The 20,541-nt window shown below is 49.1% G+C and overlaps 1 protein-coding gene and 1 long non-coding RNA gene across 14 annotated transcripts; one reads left to right on the forward strand and one right to left on the reverse strand.

Moving 5' to 3' along the window:
- Window positions 1-1,310: 1,310 nt before the first annotated feature.
- On the reverse strand, window positions 1,311-4,767 carry LOC139357426 (uncharacterized). Its single transcript, XR_011610498.1, has 2 exons — window positions 4,631-4,767; window positions 1,311-3,788 (listed from the first exon to the last, which is right to left on the reverse strand). It is a non-coding gene; the product is annotated as an uncharacterized lncRNA (long non-coding RNA).
- On the forward strand, window positions 3,785-18,119 carry LOC105469532 (splicing factor 1). Of its 13 annotated transcripts, XM_024789019.2 has the most exons (14): window positions 3,785-4,373; window positions 6,077-6,205; window positions 9,188-9,263; window positions 12,289-12,441; window positions 12,646-12,735; window positions 13,091-13,274; window positions 13,382-13,497; window positions 13,593-13,700; window positions 14,431-14,611; window positions 14,874-15,147; window positions 15,466-15,525; window positions 15,638-15,817; window positions 16,562-16,750; window positions 17,107-18,119. In XM_024789019.2, exons 1-14 carry the CDS (start codon window positions 4,343-4,345, stop codon window positions 17,232-17,234), a joined length of 1,899 nt encoding a protein of 632 aa, XP_024644787.1. In that variant the 5' UTR covers window positions 3,785-4,342; the 3' UTR covers window positions 17,235-18,119. The 13 variants fall into 13 exon arrangements, with proteins under 13 accessions (XP_024644787.1, XP_070930449.1, XP_070930451.1 ...); XM_071074348.1 differs by having other exon boundaries at window positions 3,785-4,748; window positions 16,562-18,119; XM_071074350.1 differs by lacking the exon at window positions 16,562-16,750 and having other exon boundaries at window positions 3,785-4,748; window positions 17,199-18,119.
- The last annotated feature ends 2,422 nt before the right edge of the window (window positions 18,120-20,541 follow it).

Below are 20,541 nucleotides of genomic sequence, written 5' to 3' on the forward strand. Positions count from 1 at the left end.
TGGGCTCAGGGGATCCTCCCAACTCAGCTTCTCAAGTAGCTGTGAGTACAGGTGCATATTTTTTATTTTTTGAAAGGGGGAACGATTTTAATAGACAACAGAATGCTTTTTTTTTTTTTTTTTTTTGAGACGGAGTCTCACGCTGTTGCCCAGGCTGGAGTGCAGTGGCGCGATCTTGGCTCACTGCAAGCTCCGCCTCCTGGGTTCACGCCATTCTCCTGCCTCAGCCTCCTGAGTAGCTAGGACTACAGGCGCCCGCCACCGCGCCCGGCTAATTTTTTGTATTTTTAGTAGAGACGGGGTTTCACTGTGGTCTCGATCTCCTGACCTTGTGATCCGCCCGCCTCGGCCTCCCAAAGTGCTGGGATTACAGGCTTGAGCCACCGCGCCCGGCTAGAATGCTTTCTAAAAGATTAACGATAGTAGGTGTTAGCACGTTTATGTTCTGCTATTTTCATTTATTTTGAGATTCCTCATTATCACCTTTATTTGTATTTCCCTTATAGGCAGTATCTAAATACTCGTAAATAAATTAGCAAGTCTCAGGGATTCTGTAACAGTCGCACAAACTCAGCACAGTCTAAGGTGGTATTACTATAACAGAATCCCTGAGACTGGGTAATTTATTTATTTATTTGAGACAGGGTCTTGGTCTGTTGCCAAGGCTGGATTGCAGTGGCGTGATCATAGCTCACTGCAGCTTCGATCTCCAGGGCTCAAGCAATCCTCCTGCTTCAGTTTCTCATGTAGCTGGGACTACAGTCATGGATCACCATGACCAGCATTTTTTTTTTTTTTTTTTTAGTAGAGGTGAGGTCTTGATCTGTTGCCCAGGCTGGTCACAAACTCCTGAGCTCAAGAGATCCTCCCACCTCAGACTCTCAAAGTGCTGGGATTACAGGCATTAGCCACCACACCCAGTCTGGATAATTAAGAATAGAGATTTCTGGCCAGGCGTTGTGGCCCATGCCTGTAATCCCAGCAGTTTGGGAGGCCACGATGGGTGGATCACCTGAGGTCAGGAGTTCGAGACCAGCCTGGCCAACATAGTGAAACCCCGTCTCTATTAAAAATACAAAAAATTAGCCAGGCATGGTGGCGGTGCCTGTAATCCCAGCTACTTGGGAGGCTGAGGCAGGAGAACCATGTTGGCCAGGCTGGTCTCGAACTCCTGACCTCAGGTGATCCACCCACCTCTGCCTCCCAAAGTGATGGAGCCAACACGCCTGGCCGGAGATTAAGTTTCTAACACATGAGCTTTGGGGGACATATTCAAACCTGTGCACCTAAAGTAATCAAAAGGGTCAGAATCTAATTCTAATAGTTTATTCAAGCACAAAACATGAGGGTGGACCACCTGGAAACACCGACTCCAAATGAATGGAGTCAGTGTTTTGAAGTAGAGAAGTTAAGGTTTCATTTATACAGGCAGAGGCAGAGGAGTTTTAGGATTACATTTTTCATATATGGTCGGTGCATAGTTATAGTAATTTGGTTATAGGCCGAGTGCAGTGGCCCATGCCTGTAATCTCAGCACTTTGGGAGGCTGAGGTGGGCACCTGAGGTCAGGAGTTCAAGACCAGCCTGGCCAACATGGTGAAATCCCAACTCTACAAAAATACAAAAATTAGCTGGGCATGATGGCAGGTGGCTGTAATCCCAGCTACTCGGGAAACTGACGGGGGAGAATCGCTTGAACCCCAGAGGCAGAGGTTGCAGTGAGCCGAGATTGTGCCATTGCACTCCAGTCTGGGCAACAGCGAGACCGTCTCAAATAAAAAAAAAAATAATAATAATTTGGTTGTAAGTAGTGTTTCTTTTTGGGAGGCACACATTTAACATTTTTTACAGAGAGTGTAATAGTCATGGGTTTGCTGTCATCTGGTCTAAGTAAAGCAGGACAACAAAAGCGAAGTTAATCTATAAGAAGGGTCATTAAGAAGGCAGCAGGTTTTTGTCCCTGTGTTTCATTCTCTCCAGTAATTGTACAAAACAAAAAAAATAAGCAGGTCTAATTTATTATCTGAGAAAAAAGTATAACCCTATGTGGCTGAGATCACAGCCACCTCTCTCTTCAGGTTTAAAGTGTTGTGGGGGTTCCAACATCTTTTATATTTATTTTAAAAAACCACAGCAGAGGGGTTGTACACCCTTTCATGTTTCTTGACTATTTGGATTTATTCTTCTGAGACATGTCCATTCCTATTTTTTGTTCCTTTTCTATTGTTTCTGCCTTTTTTCTAATTAGTTTTTAAGATTTCTTTGTATATTATAGATATTGGCTCTTTATCATGTATGGCAAATATTTTTTCCTCATCTATCATTGTCTGTTGACTTTTATCACAGTGTTAAGTTTTGGAGTAATCAAGTATATCTTTTCATAGTTTGAGGTTCCTGTCTTTGCAGTCCCTCAATCCCTAGATTACCCTAGATTACTCTTATATAGTCTCCTAAATTATATTCTAAATGTCTTGTTGTTTAAATTTAAGATTCTACACCATTTATCAACTAAATCATCTTTTCCTGATTGAAATAAAATACCACCTTTGTGGTATTTCCGGATTCTGTTGCACTAATGTGTCTTTCCTACCAACAATATCATATTGTTTTATTATTGTGGTTTTTTTGTTTTTGAGACGGAGTCTCATTCTGTTGCCCAGGCTGGAGAACAGTGGAGCGATCTCAGCTCACTGCACCTCCGCCTCCCGGGTTCAAGCAATTCTCCTGCCTCAGCCTCCTGAGAACCTGGGATTACAGGCGCCTGCCACCATGCTGGGCTAATTTTTGTACTTTTAGTAGAGACAGGGTTGTCACTGTGTTGGTCAGGTTGGTCTCGAACTCCTGACCTCAGGTGATCCACCCACCTTGGCCTCCCAAAGTGCTGGGATTACAGGTGTCAGCCACCGCACTGGCCTGTTTTGTTTTATATACTATGTTTGTCATCTGGAAAGGCAAGCTCCTGCTCAATCTTGTAAAGTTTTCCCACTACTGTAGTATTTTTTTTTTTGAGACAGTCTTGTTCTGTCACCCAGGCTGAAGTACAGTGGCCGGATCTAGGAACACTGCAATCTCCGCCTCTCAGCTTCAAGTGATTCTCTTGCCTCAGCCTCCCGAGTAGCTGGGATTGCAGGCGTGCACCACCACGCCCAGCTAATTTTTGTATTTTTTAGTAGAGAAGGGGTTTCACCATATTCGTCAGGCTGGTCTCGAACTCCTGACCTTGCGATCCGCCCGCCTCGGCCTGTCAAAGTGCTGGGATTACGCGTGAGCCACCGCCGCCCGGCCGTAGTTATTGTTTTATATGATTTTAAGATCATTTAATTAAATCCTCTGAACTCCGTTAAGATTCCGATAGAAGTGTGTATTTGTAACTTTTGAATTGACAACCTTATGTTATCTTTCATCTAATTTGTTGTTGCATCACTTCAAATACTGTTTTTAATCCTTCAATAAGTCTTCTCTATTCATAGCTTTTTGGGTCTTCTATTTAAAAAAAAAACAGGAAATCTCTTTACCTGCGGCGTAACGGAGCCGGTTTTCCGGCGCGCATCAGCCCCTCCAGTGCTCCCGCCCCAAGGTTCCGCGTTACCATGGGAACAAAGGTTGACGTCACTTAGGGCTTCCATGCTGGACCCGAGGGTCGATGGTGAAGGGAGACTAGCGGAGAGGGCGGTGTTGCTCTATATACGCATGCGCACTTCATGCTCCAGGATTCCCCCGCCATAAATCTCGTTCCGGCTGGGCCTTTTCCGCCGCGACTTCTCGCTTAATCCCGGAGAAACTGCCCCCTGAGGGAGGAGAGTAGAAAAAAGCTGGAACCAGCGACAGCCAATCCCGTGACACTACGACGCACGCGAAATTGATTGACTCCACCGCCGCAGCCAATGAGAGAGCTCGTCGACGCTCCGTCACAGAGTTCGCCCCACCCCATCCCCTCCTTTCTGGACTCCGAGCTCAGTTCACGCAGTAACAAATGAAGTGCGCGCTGCGACACCTCCCGGCCCACCGGACTCCGCCGCCATTTCCTCGCCTGGCCTAACGGTTCGGCCAATCCCAGCGCTCATCAAGAAGGACTGAGGCTCCGCCAATCGGAGGCCCCCGATTTCGACCCTTCGCCTCGGCCCGGCCCAATCCAGTCCCCGGTCCCGCCGCCCCCGGCCCGCCCCCGCGGCGGCCTTTCTCCTCCCTCTTTGTGCGTCTCGCGCCGCCGCCGCCCGCCGCGTGAAAGGACGGGCTCCGCGCGCTCCGGCAGCGCAGTCGGGTCCCCTCCCCCCGGGAGGCTTGCGAAGGAGAAGCCGCCGCCGACGAAAAGCAGCTGCCGGTGCCTGTCCCCGGGGGCGCCATGGCGACCGGAGCGAACGCCACGCCGTTGGGTAAGCTGGGCCCCCCCGGGCTCCCCCCGCTTCCCGGACCCAAAGGGGGCTTCGAGCCGGGCCCTCCGCCTGCACCCGGGCCTGGGGCGGGGCTGCTGGCTCCCGGGCCGCCGCCGCCCCCGCCCGTGAGCTCGATGGGGGCCCTGACCGCGGCCTTCCCCTTCGCGGCGTTGCCTCCGCCGCCTCCGCCGCCGCCCCCTCCGCCTCCCCAGCAGCCGCCGCCGCCTCCACCTCCACCGTCCCCCGGCGCCTCGTACCCGCCGCCGCAGCCGCCCCCTCCGCCGCCGCTCTACCAGCGCGTCTCGCCGCCGCAGCCGCCGCCACCCCAGCCGCCGCGTAAGGACCAGCAGCCGGGCCCGGCCGGCGGCGGAGGAGGTGAGTCGGGCCGAAAGAGCGCGAGAGGCGTCGCGCGGACGGGCCCGGCCGCCTGAGGGGCGCGCGGCGGCGGCGACGGCGGCTGCACGCGGCAGGGGCGCGCGCGCGCGCGCGCACGGGGAGGCCCGGGCGGAGGCGCCCCGGGGCGCGCGCGGCCTGGTTCTAGGGCCTCGAGTGCGCACGCGCGCTGTTGGGGAGGGCTGGGCGGGCGGGAGGCGCTCTGTGCGCAGACGCAGTGAGGTGGTCGGGCTGTGCGGCGCAGTTCTATAGACTCGGGGCCCCCTATTGCCCTTCAGTCCGCTGATGTTCAGCACTGGACGGGGTGCTGGTTGTGAATGCCAGCAGGGCGTGAAAGCCTCACCTGATGATGTGCGGCGGCTCCTTTCTGGTCTTGAGCCAGAATGGGAACCATACCAAGGATAGCTGCTCTGCTTGTATAGCAAGGCAGGGTTTTCATCCGGGAGAGGTTGGCATGCTTCAGGTGACGGTTGGGTCTGATCTTTTTTGGTCTCTTTTGGGGAGAGAACTCTAGTTTTTTAATCTCCGTTCAGTATCCTTAGATCTCAGTCTGACCGGCTCTCCTGTCACTTTGTTTTAAAAAGTTTTTCCTTCTGATCGTGTATCGCCTGGGAAATAGAAGGACTCTTGTGCTAAACGTAGGGAGTTTCTGGCTGTGTATGGGGGAAGGACAACTTGGCTGCCATTGTATAGGTTGTTGTTTGTTGAATTTTTGATAGATCCTTTTAAAAGTTCAGACTCTGAGTGTCCAACTGGCCAGGAAAATTGAATGCTGATCTTGGCCAAACTTACGAAGACAAAAGTGATCTTGTTGAAGAATTGGGCTTTTCCCACTCGGTAGGGTATAACTAGGTTTAGCTCTCCTCCTGCCTCTTAAGTGACTGGTGAGGGGAGTGGAGGTGGGCGGAGCCCCCAGTCCCATCAGGGCTGCTTTACAAGCCTATGATTCTTCAATGTATTTGTGTCTCCCCTGGGGATTTCAGAGCACTCATGGTTGATGTAGTATATATCTAACACTCTCTGCAGTCGTATACATTAAGATTACCATGTTTACATATTTGACAGTTTCTCTAGACCAAAGAAGGTGAAATGTTCACTTGCCTGACCCAGGACCACATACCCTTGTAGTGGCCATAAGCTTTAAATCTCTGATCTCTGAGGTTTGTTTTCTGGTTTTTTGCTGTTTAAGTTTTAGGTTAAGCTCTCAGTTTCACAATCTGCTGAGTTTCTGTGTAGTACCTTAAATACCCTTGACTGTCTGTTGGTAACTATTTATATTTACATCTGATGGGCTTTGTCTCTGCCTTTAGACTTCCCAAGTAAGAAGCGGAAGAGGAGCCGCTGGAACCAAGACACAATGGAACAGAAGACAGTGATTCCGGGAATGCCTACAGTTATTCCCCCTGGACTTACTCGAGAACAAGAAAGAGCTTATATAGGTAAATATACGTTCTGCATCCAAATGCACTTTGAGATTGTTACGATTTATTCTGAGCAAGATCTGCATTTTTTGAAAGTTTGAGATTGTAGTTATCTTTTTTGAGATGAGATATTTTCATGACTTTGGTATCATCTGTCAGTTTTTGCCCAGTGAGTTCTGCATTTGCAGCTCCTTGTTTTGGTCTGTTCATAACTGCAGTGTTTTCCATGAGTGTCAGGAAGGTAGGGTCTCACTTAGGGGTAAGAACAGTCCCCAGACCAGCAGCCCACCCTTTTCAGCTGCTGCTGTTCATTGCCAGTTGATGAGGTGAGTGTCATCTGCCTCTCTGGACAGGCCCCAGTGGAGAACACCACAGGTACTGTAAACCAAGTACTTTTCACAGCATGGCCTTTCACCATAATTTCATATTTCTCCCCCTAAAATGTGGTCTTTTACTTTTTATAGGTACTTTCTGAAAGAAAAAAAAAACTGACAAAAAGTGGTTCTGAAAGTGTGTTTACAATTTATCCCTTTTTATTTTCTTGAATTTAAGAATTTAACCTTCCCTTCAACATCTTTTCTGGTTTGGTTTATGGAGAGCTGTCTTAAAATGAAGGCTCTTGTATTTACTCTTAACTCTGCTGGGAAAGGGATATTGCATGGATATGGAATGAAGTGCTAGGATAAAAAGGTTTTATCTGCTGGGAGGTTTTGAGAATTAAGAATGACTGTCCACAGTGGAATTGAAATTAACTTCAAAATTGCATTTTTGAAAAAAAGTTTTTAATGAAAGTTTTACCTTTTAAAGCTGTCTCAAAAAAGTTCACTTGATAAACATTTTCTACTAACTAAACAAACATCCCCTTTGGAGGAAATTCGGGCAAAGACCTCCTAAGCCTACGAGGCTGTGGCCTTCACAACCAAAACGCTTCAAGGCCAGCATGTTACTACTCTTGAGGGTCTTAATTTCCTGTTTTTTAGACTGCTGAGAATTTTGAGGCGTTGGAATTGTCTGTCTCCTTTCACAGTACTACTAATACTTACTCTTTCCCCTACTGTTCCTGTCTACTCCCACCCATTCCCTTGTGTCTCATATTAGACCATTCTGGGTCTTTACAACGTTGTGAAATGCCCCTAGTGGAGTGATATCCCAAGAACACAAGCATACTTAGAAAATGGGAAGAGCACAAATTCCTTACATCTCTCCATTTCTCTTTCTGTGGAGGGCTGGTTAGTTCACTGGGCCCTAAGGGCTATTTATAGCTATAATCAAAATAGAATCAAAGGAGAGGTGTAGTTCTTCATAGAAGAAAATGACCCTTTTTATTTAGATCAGGCCACGCATCTCCATAGTCAGTTAGGAAGACTCACCTTCCCCTCTCAGTGAAGGTGACTTTCACCTCGAGTTGTTGAGCTTAATACTCAACTGCAAAGTCAGAATTTTTTAGTATAAAGGAGCTTGGGGAGCCATGTGTCTCACTAATTTTCTGTCTTCCACAGTATATACTGCTTTGTCCAGGATGCCCTCAGTGTCTTTTTTTTTTTTTTTTTGGAGAGACGCAGTCTTACTCTGTCGCCAGGCTGGAGTGTAGTGGTGCGATCTCGGCTCACTGCAGCCTGCTTCTCTCAGCTTTAAGTGAGTCTCCTGCCTCAGCCTCCCAAGTAGCTGGGACTACAGGCACACGCCACCACGCCCAGCTAATTTTTTTTGTATTTTTAGTAGAGACAGGGTTTCACCATGTTGGCCAGGATGGTCTTGATCTCTTGTCCTCATGATCTGCCCGCCTCGGCCTCCCAAAGTATTGGGATTACAGGCGTGAGCCACTGCGTCTGGCCGGTATCTTTCGATAATAATGGGTTTTCATTTCTTCAGGGTTTCAGTGTGTGGGTGTGGTATAGCCCTGTGGATGTATTTAAAGTTAGAAGCAATCTTTGGTTAGATGCATTAATCCTATCTTGGAACCAGCTCAATTTTAACCCAACCTAGTAACACTTGCCCTTATTGGAGATGCCTGCTCAAAATTCTCAGATGCTACGGAGGTAAGGAACAGGTGGTTATTCTGCACGTTGAAGAAAGCTACTCTGGCTCTGCAGTTCCCATTATCTTGGAAAATCAGCCGTGTAACATTTCCCTGGAGTCACTGGCAACTTTTGTGAAACCCTCATCTCTCTTTTTCATGCACAGCCTCATTGGTCAAGGCCCGAGAGCCACGTACATTGTCCTTGATCACACATTCCATTCTTCTACACTCCTGCTCCCCATATGAATAGCGAGCCTGAAAAGAAATTCTTAGCGCTTTATGGTTACTGGTTTATTAAGATATGTGGTTTGTCATTTAATGTTTGAATAAATATTTCGTATAATTGAATAAAAGCTGCAGGTATTGGGAGACCCTTACTAGTACAGGTCTGGTTGTACAGAAAGAGTATGTACAAATTCTGTAAGGTGTTGAATTTTGTTGTTAAATGTCTTATTTAAGGAATTTTAAATGCGGTATTAATGAAAATGATCTTTGCTCAAATGGTGTTTTTCCTTGTCCCATGTTAATTGGGTCTCATTTTGGGCTATGTTTAATATTTAATGAAGAAAAACTCAATTCTTGCCCTCAAGTAATTTGATGGGAATCGGGTATTGGTGACATAACATGGTTTTTGGTTCTGGGTACCAATTGTAAGCAAGCCTTGGTGGGGAGGAAGAGGTGAAACACCTCGTAATTGCTTGGATGTTAGCCTTAGTGAACAGTCTTTATTGCTAACCCCTCTTCCAACAAACTGTTTGCTTCCTTAAGTGATAACCATTTTGAAGTGAAAAAAATCTATAGATGTAAAAGGACTCCTGCCGATAGGTGGTTGGGGGTTTTTGCTTCAATGTGTTCACTGATCAATCGTCCCTTTCAAAGTCTCCGAGTTCTTCATGCTTGTTGTTGAGATTTGAGATGTTTATTGGTAACATTGTCTTTTTTCCATCCTTTTTTTTCTTTCCTAACCTGGTTTCTTCCAGTGCAACTGCAGATAGAAGACCTGACTCGTAAACTGCGCACAGGAGACCTGGGCATCCCCCCTAACCCTGAGGACAGGTTGGGAAACAGTTTTAACCAGCTGACAGTAACGCTTTTACCTTTTTCTCAATACGTTTTACTGGTGGCAACATATTGTGTCAGTTCAATAAAATCCTAGTATGACGACTGTACCCTGACCACTCTGGGGATTAAGGTTTAATTAGAAATAATGTATGGTCAGTCAACAGTTAGAAAATTGGAATAAAACTTAAATGTTGGGAGAATAAAAAGTTACAGGAAAATGGACAACTGGTTTCCAATTGGTAAGCATGTAGATCTTAACCTGATTTACCCACCCTTAGGGACAGTGAGGTGACCTGTTAACCTGCCTTTTCAGTACCTGCTTTGGCCGAAAGCCCAGGGCATAGAGTTTTTCTCACAGGTACACGGTGCAGGGACTAAAAATATTTTTGAGCATCACTGAACTTGAGCAAGCCAGGAGCTCTGGTCCGCTCATTGCTGCAGTCTTCCTGCTCATGGTTTTGAGATGGTTTCAAAATCAGATGAGATTTCTAACCAACTTCCTTCACTGCCAGTTAACTTTCAGCCTTGGCCATTGCCTTGGGGGTGTTGGGAGGGGCCAGAATATTCTCACCTATTTTGGGAAGGCATGCAACCAACCCTAAATTACTTTTTTTTTTTCCTTAAAGGGAGCGTGGGCCTCAAACAGCTGTGGTCATGTCATTTCAATTTGCAGTTTCTCTCACCTCAGAAAAATAATTTGTGTGGGGGAGATGAACTTTTTTAAACTGGAATTTTATTAGCTGATTGAACAGCTAAAATTGGTCATTTAATTTGAAGGGCAGTAAGTCTCTCCCTCTCACTGAATTTTCTCTTAGTGCATACAGCATAGTTGAAAAGACTTTGCTTTAAAAAGTAGTGTTTTTGGCTTTTGTTACCTAGTTAATAGCTTTTTAAATCAGGAAGATGATGTAATGGCTTTAGAAGTCACTCACTCATGCATCTTTCTTCCGCCCTTTGCCAGGAAACATTAACTTCCTTGTTTCTGCATATTGACTCTTTAATTTTACTTACTACGTTTGCTATATTTTACCTATAGATAGATTTTGGTTGTAGGGTTGTGTTGTGTTTCATTTCTTTTTAAAGTTTTTTTTAAAAAATTTACATTGTAGGTCATAGACCACAACTGTTTAGTGCCTTTTTGGCCTTTTTCCCTTTAATAATATGTCTACAGGTCACCAGTCAATTCCTCCAAAGGTTGAATTTTTAACAAACCTTCTTTGCTTCCTGGATAACTGGGATTAGAATTTAGTTGATCTAGCCGATGCCTATTGGAGGTGAAGAAGTCGGGCCAGTCTAACCTCTAGAATACTAGTTTTTGCCTTTCACTTCTGCAATTTGGGAAGAGGTTAAACTGTTGTGAGGCCTTCACATGGCCAATTGGGTAATTGGGTGCTGGTAAGACTTGTTTTTGTAACTAGCCAAGAGTGCTTAATTCTAGACAGCTATGGGGTGGGAATTAGAAATGTCAAACATGTTAGAAATAAAACCAGAGCAGGGTTTTTCCTCCCTTGTATTCAGTTTTGAAACAGGCCCTAATGCCTGATTGGTTTTGCTTTTGAGCCCAGGTTGGAGGGAAATGCATGGGTTTTCTTAATTAAGATAATTTATTAAAAAGGTGTTATATCAATTAAGCCACTTTATTGTTATTTCGATGCTGCTTAACTTGCACAGTAAAACATGTTTAAAACTTTTCTTGTAGACTTAAATGTATAAGATGGTAGTCTAATGAGCTGGGGTATGTTTGCTTTTGTTCACTTTTACTGGATTGTGCTAACAGTTTATACAAATGCTAGAAACGGAGGTGTCATTTAGCCGTCATTAGCCATGAACAAACCTGACCTTTTATTCCATCGTGTGTGTAACGTGGTGTGACATGGTTCCCTTTAGGCTGAAGACAGTGGGAGCAGCCGAGTTCAGTCCTTGCTCTCCAACTAGGCAAGGTTCTCTCAACTAAACCAAGGGTATAGGAGTCTTGACTACTTTCAGGATGTTTTTTTAATAACCTGATCCACATGGTCTCTTCCCTTCTTGCAGCTGCTACTAAATTTTCATTCAGAATATCAAGCTATGGTCCTTTTTGTAATCTTAACTCAAAATTCTAGGAGTGTAACCTCTCTTTTTTATTACCGCAAAATCCAGCTGTGGTAAACTGACCATTTTATCATTATATTTTTTTACTTGTAGCAACGGCATTTTACTCCTTAAAAAAATGAGAGAGAGAAAATCTGCTTTCTGGACTTGTAAACTCTGGTGGAGAATCATAGGTTTTCCCCTTGCTGTTTGCAGGTTCAGACCCTAGACAAGTATTTGACCAAATCTGCATTTGCAGCCTCTCGCAGAAGCTGCTTTAGCACTTTAACGTTTTTCTCTACTCAGACTCCCCAACCTCGAACAGCCAGAAAACAGGTTGTCTCCTGGGCCTTGGACACAGCCAGCCAGGCCATTGAAGGAAAAGCAAAGACGAAGCCTTGAACCATCTCTCTCCATTGTGGGGGCCAGTAGCTGCAGTAGCCTTCAGTCCCAGTTGCACTGGGTTAAGGAGCTCATGCGCACTATGTGTTAGGGGTACAGGAGCTTTTCCTCATAGGGCATTAGCTCTCCAAGAGTGAACATTTTGCCTAAACTTGGGGTTTCTGTGGTTCATAAAGTTGGAATATTGTAATTTTTTTTCAAATGGAAGAAAATCCATATTTGGCAAGAAGACTCCAGGGGATGATACTGTCCTTGCCACTTATAGTCCAGAGATTTTCCCCAAAGGATAGACATTTTTTCTCTCATCACTTCTAGATGCAAAACCTTTTATTTTTTTCCTTTCTCACACACACCCCAGACCCTTAATGTTCAGCCAGCTTCCATCTCCCCATTCCACACGATCTTGAGTAGCACACGTTATGGTCGGTTCCTCCGGAGTGTTGTATTAGGGTCTGAGAGGCAGAGGGGCTGGGAAAGACTTGTTATAGTCCGTGTGGGAATGAGAGAAGTCGGGGCAGAATAGTAAACGGGAGTCTGTTTCCCACAGGTCCCCTTCCCCTGAGCCCATCTACAATAGCGAGGGGAAGCGGCTTAACACCCGAGAGTTCCGCACCCGCAAAAAGCTGGAAGAGGAGCGGCACAACCTCATCACAGAGATGGTTGCACTCAATCCAGATTTCAAGCCACCTGCAGATTACAAGTAAGCAGAGGGGCTAGGTCATCTGGGATGAGGACACATGCAGATCATGGGTGACCTGCTGGGATGGGACAATATTGGCACTACTCACCTCTTACCCCAAATCACCCATAATTAGCACTTGGTGTACCAGTAGTTAGTTTTAGAAAAGCTACTGACTGCGTCATTCTCCAGAAATGTGTGCAGTGACAGGCTTTTCTTTCTTAGACCTCCAGCAACACGTGTGAGCGATAAAGTCATGATTCCACAAGATGAGTACCCAGAAATCAACTTTGTGGGGCTGCTAATCGGGCCCAGGTGAGTAACTGCTAGTCTATAGGACATAGAATTCCTTTAGAGCCTCTGAGATGTGTCTGTTTTGTGCCTAATTGGGGACTGTTGGCTTACTTTTCCCCTTTTTGGTAGGACATTCATTTTGACTGAATTAATGTGTTTCTGTGAGAAGGTGTTTTAACTTCCGTGCTAGTGCGGAGAAGTCAGATCCTCAGGTTTACTGTGGCTGACTGTAATGTAGAGTTCATGGAGCTTTTGGTGGGAAAATCCAATTCTCTGTGCTTTTGGTTTCCCACCAGTGTCAAATTGGTCCAGCCTCTGTTCCCTCTTGAGTATGAACCTGTCAGGTATAAACTCAGTCATTTCTGCCTCTCTATAGAGGGAACACCCTGAAGAACATAGAGAAGGAGTGCAATGCCAAGATTATGATCCGGGGGAAAGGGTCTGTGAAAGAAGGGAAGGTTGGGCGCAAAGATGGCCAGATGTTGCCGGGAGAAGATGAACCACTTCATGCCCTGGTCACCGCCAACACAATGGAGAACGTCAAAAAGGCAGTGGAACAGGTGAGTGGTGAGCCCAGAAAGGAAGCGTCTTGGCAGAAACCTAGGCGTCTTGGCAGAAACCTAGGCGGAAGCCCTAAGCACTTAACTGTTCATTGCATATTCACTAGATAAGAAACATCCTGAAGCAGGGTATCGAGACCCCAGAGGACCAGAATGATCTACGGAAGATGCAGCTTCGGGAGTTGGCTCGCTTGAATGGGACCCTTCGGGAAGACGACAACAGGTATGTGATCAGTTTAAACGAGAGTGTGTGGAGACCTGAAGAACCTGTGGAAGTACAGATTGTCCCCTTGCATTGACCTCTTTTTCCCTTAATAGGATCTTAAGACCCTGGCAGAGCTCAGAGACCCGCAGCATTACCAACACCACAGTGTGTACCAAGTGTGGAGGGGCTGGCCACATTGCTTCAGACTGCAAATTCCAAAGGTGAGGGACTGGCTCTTGCGGTTTCCTGGTAGCCTGCAATGTGCAGGACAACTCTTTTGTCACATTAATTGGTTGCTGTTAATCTTACCAAGAGAAACATCCTTTCTGTTAGTGTGGTCTGTAATGGTGTGATTTAAAGCCCAGGATGATTAGAAATAGGCTGTACAGATACCCCTGTTTGTCTTAACCCCAAGAAAACTGGAAGCTTCTGTTTTTGGTATAAATGTTTTCACTGGGGCTGAGTAGGAAATTCACTGCTTTTGCTGTTCAGAATTGGTTCAAGAAGAGTAAGCAGTCTCTACAGATTTCTGACCAGTCGCAAGTCAGCACTGGATATCAACACTTTTTGACTAACTGGCAAATATGTAAAGGTTTGTTCAGGAAGTTCGTTCTGGCAGTTGTGCCAGTCTTGCATAGATTTTCCTTTCCTCAAACTGGGAATAAATTTTGATGAAATTGACTTGAGAGAACCTGTGCTTCCTCGATGGTCAGGGTCTCCTGTGCTCTTCACCCAGGGCCCCTCTGCTCTGGTGATCCCAGATGCAGAACTGGGCACGAAACTGAAGATCTAATGAGACTGTTGAGAGCCATGCCCAGTAAGGGGTTAGAAAGATGTGTGATGATCTGGTGATTGAATTCTTCAAAAGTTTATATTGGTTCCTCAGGATAAAAGCTTCCTTCTTAACAAATTTTTCCCCTTTGTCTGTTTGTGTCCCTCACGCCACTTCAGGCCTGGTGATCCCCAGTCAGCTCAGGATAAAGCACGAATGGATAAAGAATATTTGTCCCTCATGGCTGAACTGGGTGAAGCACCTGTCCCAGCATCTGTGGGCTCTACCTCTGGGCCTGCCACCACACCCTTGGCCAGTGCACCTCGTCCTGCTGCTCCCGCCAACAACCCACCTCCACCGGTGAGCCTGAGGGCTGGTTCTCTTGGTCTGGCTTCTCCATTCTCTACTGCAGAGACTGGGAGCTATGGCCACGTGGTTTGGGTAGAGCCGATAGATGGATGTGAATGGCAACATTGTTCTTCCGGGATCTCAGGCCAGTTTGGGGACTTCTCACTTTGTGAAGACCTTGTTACTGTGTTCTGGTCCTGTGGCATTACCAGAAGAACAATGTTGCCACTAGGGGGCACAGGCAGGGACGTTGGCGGGAAATGCTCTCACGTAGTCTCTCATGTCTACCACCCAGAGTCGCCCACCCTGGATGAATTCTGGCCCTTCGGAGAGTCGGCCCTACCATGGCATGCATGGAGGTGGTCCTGGTGGGCCCGGAGGTGGCCCCCACAGCTTCCCACACCCATTACCCAGCCTGACAGGTGGGCATGGTGGACATCCCATGCAGCACAACCCCAATGGACCCCCACCCCCTTGGATGCAGCCACCACCACCACCGATGAACCAGGGCCCCCACCCTCCTGGGCACCATGGCCCTCCTCCAATGGGTAAGTAAGTGTCAGACCAGAAACCTTGGGGCTTTGGGATAAGCAAGGGGTTATGTCAGGTCACTGTTTGCTAGAAGCAACTCTCAAGTAGCTGGGCAATGTGCCAGATCTGCCTGACTTGCCTGGGTTGTGGCTCTGGAAGGAGCAAGATTCCATTCTGGTTCAGGGAGTGATGCTGTGTTGGGTAGGCACAGACCTGCCTTTTACAGGCATGGTTTTCAGAACTCGCGTAAGGATAGCAACTCAGGTTATCACAGGGGTGGCTTCCCTGGCCAGTTCCAATGTCCTGCTAAGTCCCTGCTCTTTCCTTCCATCAAGATCAGTACCTGGGAAGTACGCCTGTGGGCTCTGGGGTCTATCGCCTGCATCAAGGAAAAGGTAATGGCTGTCTGCTGACTGTGGGTCTTCACCTAGGCTTGGGTGAGTGGGGGCTCTGGCCCAAATTTCCCCCTTTCCCTGAGGCCTCATCTTTACCTCCACCTACCCGCAGGTATGATGCCGCCGCCACCTATGGGCATGATGCCGCCACCGCCGCCGCCTCCCAGTGGGCAGCCCCCACCCCCTCCCTCTGGTCCTCTTCCCCCATGGCAACAGCAGCAGCAGCAGCCTCCGCCACCCCCTCCGCCCAGCAGCAGTATGGCTTCCAGTACCCCCTTGCCATGGCAGCAAAGTGAGTCGAATATTTTGGGCTTGTGGGGGTGGGTGGGATGGGGGTGGGGCTGACAGGAACCATAGAGCCTCACACAAGCAGGCAGGTGCCTTGGGATGAGCCCCTGGGCTCTGCTGGGGTTGTGAACAGAAAGGGCCTCCTGGTCCAGGGGGTGGAGGGGCATCTTGAAGAGGAGAGCTGATGTTTGGTGTGGTTGTGTCTGGGGAGAGGTTCGTGGGGGCCGGAAGGGGAGCCTGCTATTGTAGGTAGGGGGCCAGAAGTCCAGAGCCTCGCAGGCTGAATGAGCGGCTGGCTGGACTGAGCCTGGTGCATATGGGTCGAGTGGGATGGTGCATGCTTGCTCTGGCGAGGGCTGTGATTGGGGTGAGAGACTGCAGAGGTGGGACCGGGCAGTGGGGAGAGAGCAGCTGTGACCTTGAGGTTGAATGTGCCGTTCGGTGGTGGCGGCGGCTGGGCGGAGGGACATCAGAGCTGTTCTTGTGTCTGGTACCTTCCCCTCAGCCCTTCCAGGGGCATTGGTGACAAAGGGCTTACTCTGTTAAGCCCAGAGACCTCGAGGCTGACCCCAGGGTAGTCGTGCCCACCCCTCCACTCCCCATCACCAGCCCCGCCCGCCCGCCCCCCACCACCGTACCGCATGCCAAGCAAGGAGCAGGCGCCCCTCGCCCCCATCCCAAGGCAGCAGCCGCAGACAGCCGCGGTGTGCCCCCGCGCGTGTGACCTTGGGCTTCTTTACCACCCCAGATACGACGACTACCACCACGAGCGCTGGCACAGGGTCCATCCCGCCATGGCAACAGCAGCAGGCGGCTGCCGCAGCTTCTCCAGGAGCCCCTCAGATGCAAGGCAACCCCACTATGGTGCCCCTGCCCCCCGGGGTCCAGCCGCCTCTGCCGCCTGGGGCCCCTCCCCCTCCGCCGCCTCCACCGCCTGGTTCCGCCGGCATGATGTATGCCCCGCCCCCTCCTCCTCCGCCTCCCATGGACCCTTCTAACTTTGTCACCATGATGGGCATGGGGGTGGCGGGCATGCCGCCCTTCGGGATGCCTCCAGCTCCCCCACCGCCTCCACCACAGAACTAGACTTGTTTTTTAAGAAAATATATATTATATATAGAGAGAATTGGTCTCGTTTAAACACGCCGAACCTCACCATATGGAGCCAGACATTGGGACGCACGCATGTGATTGTGTGTGCACGCATGTGTGTGTGTGCACGCACTGGGCTGGGCCAAGCGACTGAGGATTCGCTTGGGAACGGGCAGGTGGTAGTAGGGGCGCCAGCTTGAGCTCTCCTGGCGCCCCGTAGCATCGAGTGTCTTCTTTGTCTTCTTTCTCTCCTCACCCAACTCCCTTTGCCTCTCCCCAAACCGGGCCGCCAGGATCCCTCCCCGCGGCGGCGATGGCCCGAGCCATGAGAGTGAGGACTTTCCGCGCCCATTGGTGACCCTTCCAGGCAGACAGCCTCAGCAACGCCCCTGGTGGACAGGATGGTTCGGCAAAGCAGCCTGAGTTATTTTTGTGGACGGAATCGGAACACGCTGGCTCCATATCGTGAAATTTTTATTAATTTTTTTTCTTTTTCCTTTGTTATTTCCTTATCTCTTCCTTTCTTCAGACTCCGTCCAAGGAGATGCTCTCCCCGGTCTTCTGCTGCAATTAGATTCCTTTCCCTTCTCTCCAGTTCTCCTTCCCTTACCAAGGAGAGGGGAGCAAATGGTTTTGGGCATGGGCTGCAGCCATTCATGTCAAGCTGGTTGTGGCGTTCTTTGGTTCTAAGTTTTTCAAGGCGCCATAGCCACCCCCGAAGATATTTAAAGTGTGAGGTTTTTTAGTCTCTGCCACCCTTGTCAAGGGAGTGTTGTACAGTTGCCGAGGGTAGGTTCATTTCCAGGTTCCAGGATTCCCATCCGCCCTGGCGCTCCTGCCAGCAGTGGGTGGGCAGCCTGAGCTCCCTTGGGCTCGCCTGCCAGCCTGGAGTTCTTCCCGTGCTCCTTGACCACCTGAGCTGCCTCAGATTCCATTTGGTCCTCTCCTTCCTGGAAGGCTTTCTTTTGTGTTTTATTTTAATCCCAAATGTCTGAATGTTTTGCAGTGTCTAGGGGTTTGAGCCCCTCGTTCATTCTCCTTCCTTTTTCCTCCCGCTTCCCTTTCCATGGAGTGATGATGTTGATGATAATGTATACTGCGCGTTCTCTTCACTGGTTTATCTGCAGAAATTTCTCTGGGCTTTTTTTGGTGTTAGATTCAACACTGCGCTAAAGCGGGGATGTTCCATTGAATAAAAGAGCAGTGTGGTTTTCTGGGTCTGCTTCTTTATTTTTAATGCCCCCCCCCCACCCCCTGCTTTTTCTTTTCACATAAACTTCCTCTACCAGCAGCAGCAGCACCAAAGTTGCCTTAACTTTTGTTCAGCACCTGGTCCGGGGGTGAGACTGTGGGTGGTTAATTAGGGAAGCCCACCACCTGCCTCCTGTGTGTGGCTTTGGTGGTGGGAGCTGAGTGTGTGGGTGGCTCCACAGTCTCCCCTTTGGTGACTAGTTAACATCGCTGAGAACCAATTTTGCCCCTCCTTGGTCACCGCTCATCTTTCTAGCCTCTGTCCTTTGAAGGCCTTTTCCTGGGGCTCAGACCTCCACGTTTGATGAGCTCCAGTGGTGATTTGTGCCTGGAAGCTGCCACCTGACTAAGGCCCTGGGCCTAGGGAGGCATCAACACTAAAGGTCAAGCCAACTAATCCTGCCTGTCAGGCACAGAGCAGCTAAAATTAAAACCGCCAAGTGGCTTTTTTCCTTCTCTGCTGGTGACTTGCAGCCTGCCAGCACTGTAGGCTTGGGGTGGGGGGGCAGGGACAGGATAAAGTGCTCCACCTTATGCTTTGCCAGCACTTTTTGAAGGGTCTTCTGCTTTTTTTTATGTCTTGGACAGTGAGTGGGTAGTTCCTGTTACGGTTCCAGAGAAATCCACGTGTAGTCTCCACCAGGTAGTGAGGTCCTCTCCTAGGGAGAGGTGCCTTAGAGCTGCCCTGGTTCCACCTGCCTCTCCTTCCTTCAGGACGGCTGAGGGACAGTAGGCTCCCCCCAGCGCCTGGCTGCTGGGGCCAGCAACTGTGGCCTGGGCTGCTTTCCAGCTGTGAGCTGGGGCTGGCTACTGCTGTTTACTGGGGTGTCTGGTCCCCGTCCAGGAGGCCTGTGCTTTGCTATGGGTCTGCCGGGCTTGAGGGAGCCCTCAGAAGCAAGGCAAGCACAGTGCGTTTCCTCAGCCAAGCCCTAAACTTCGGCTCACCAAAAGGAGGACATCTTTTTTGCCTTTGTCCTTAACTGACAGAATGGGGGCAGGGCCTGGGGCCTGGCTACCCTGTTTGACCTTGGTTTCACCTCATTGCTTCCCCCACAAGCTTGGTTTCCCTGGTGGGCTCATTGGGCGGTTAATTAGCTCTTTGAAGCTTTGGAAGTGGCAAAGTGGCGCTATGTGGGTTTTAGAAATAAAATCAATAAATGACTTAACCACAGCCCAGCTATCTCCTCCGCTTCTCTCCCCCGAGGCCAGCTCCATTCCTGTGCTCCCTCCCTCTCTGCTCCCTGCCGTCAGCTTTTGTTAAGGTTTTGGAGAGGAAGTGGCTGACTAAGGCATCAGTCTCCAAGGTGTTGGAGGCCCTGAAATGGAAGAGACAGCAGGAAGGCTTGGCCCTCTGAACCGTGGCAAGCATTTGCCTCTGTGGCAGAATCGGAGAGACAGAAAGGCCTGCCCACCTGTCTGAAGACACCTGGGGTGGGAAAGCAAGCCCTTTACTCCATCACGCTGTGACAGGGCAGTGCTTGCCCCGCCCCCCCCCACCCCCCCTCCCCGTTCATTTCTGCTGCTGTTGCAGCACTGTCCCTGTCCCTCAAGGCCTGGCAAGAGGAATGCCAGTGGGGAAAGGTCAGCCTCAGGGCTGTGTTACTGAAGTTAAGCCAAGGGCTCTGGAGAAACCCATGATTGGTCCAAGGAAGGAGGCCGGGTTTCTAGTTAGAAACTTAGACATAAACAACCTTGAGTGAGTTCAGGTTGTAAAAGTGCTTCAGGGCTCATTAAACCTGCACACACAACACTAAGGAGGGGTGGAGGAAGCAGGGAAACAGATGAGATCGTGCTGCCCAGGTTTGATCATGCGGGGCTGGGGCATGCAGTGTCACCCCTGGACAAAGCCTGGAAACAGTGGGGAGTGATGGCATGACAAAGACTGAAAGAAGTCACAGAAAAGGTAGTCGGAGAAAGTTAAAAATTTCCCAGTAAAAATGTTCATGAGACAGCAAGCGCCCTAGGTGTAAGAGGGGAGGGTAGCTGGGAAAGGATGGAATGAACTTGGCCTGCCCTGCCTGCAAGATGTGATGGTCTGTGGAGATCGGGTCCTCAGTGGCAGGAACGGAAAGTCTTGCAGAAAATAGGGATCAATGCAAAGGTGTGTGTGGCCAAAGCAGGCCGCCACGATTGGGCTGTGAGGTGACAGCATGGTTAACTACTGCCTGCCTGGCAGTGGACTGCCAAGAAGTCAGCTCTACTCACAGCAACCCTCCAAGGGACAAGTGCGGGCTGTGAAGAACCTTGGATGCCAGGCCAAGCTGGAGTCCAAGCTGTGCTTAGTGGAGGATGGGGATGAGGCCTAGGAGCTGAGGCTGGGGTGCGAGCTGTGAAAGGGGAAGAGACCAGACAGCTGCCAGCACTGTGTTTTTATATGTTTTTGAG

Source organism: Macaca nemestrina, chromosome 12 (genome assembly GCF_043159975.1).
Source record: "Macaca nemestrina isolate mMacNem1 chromosome 12, mMacNem.hap1, whole genome shotgun sequence".
NCBI lineage: Eukaryota > Metazoa > Chordata > Mammalia > Primates > Cercopithecidae > Macaca > Macaca nemestrina.

Coding starts and splice junctions, on each gene's coding strand:
- LOC105469532 (XM_071074348.1), top strand. CDS start 4,343: ATGGCGACCGGAGCGAACGCCACGCCGTTGGGTAAGCTGGGCCCCCCC. Junction 13,275..13,381: donor TCAAAAAGGCAGTGGAACAG/GTGAGTGGTGAG, acceptor CATATTCACTAG/ATAAGAAACATCCTGAAGCA. Junction 14,612..14,873: donor CCAACAACCCACCTCCACCG/GTGAGCCTGAGG, acceptor GCTCTCACGTAG/TCTCTCATGTCTACCACCCA.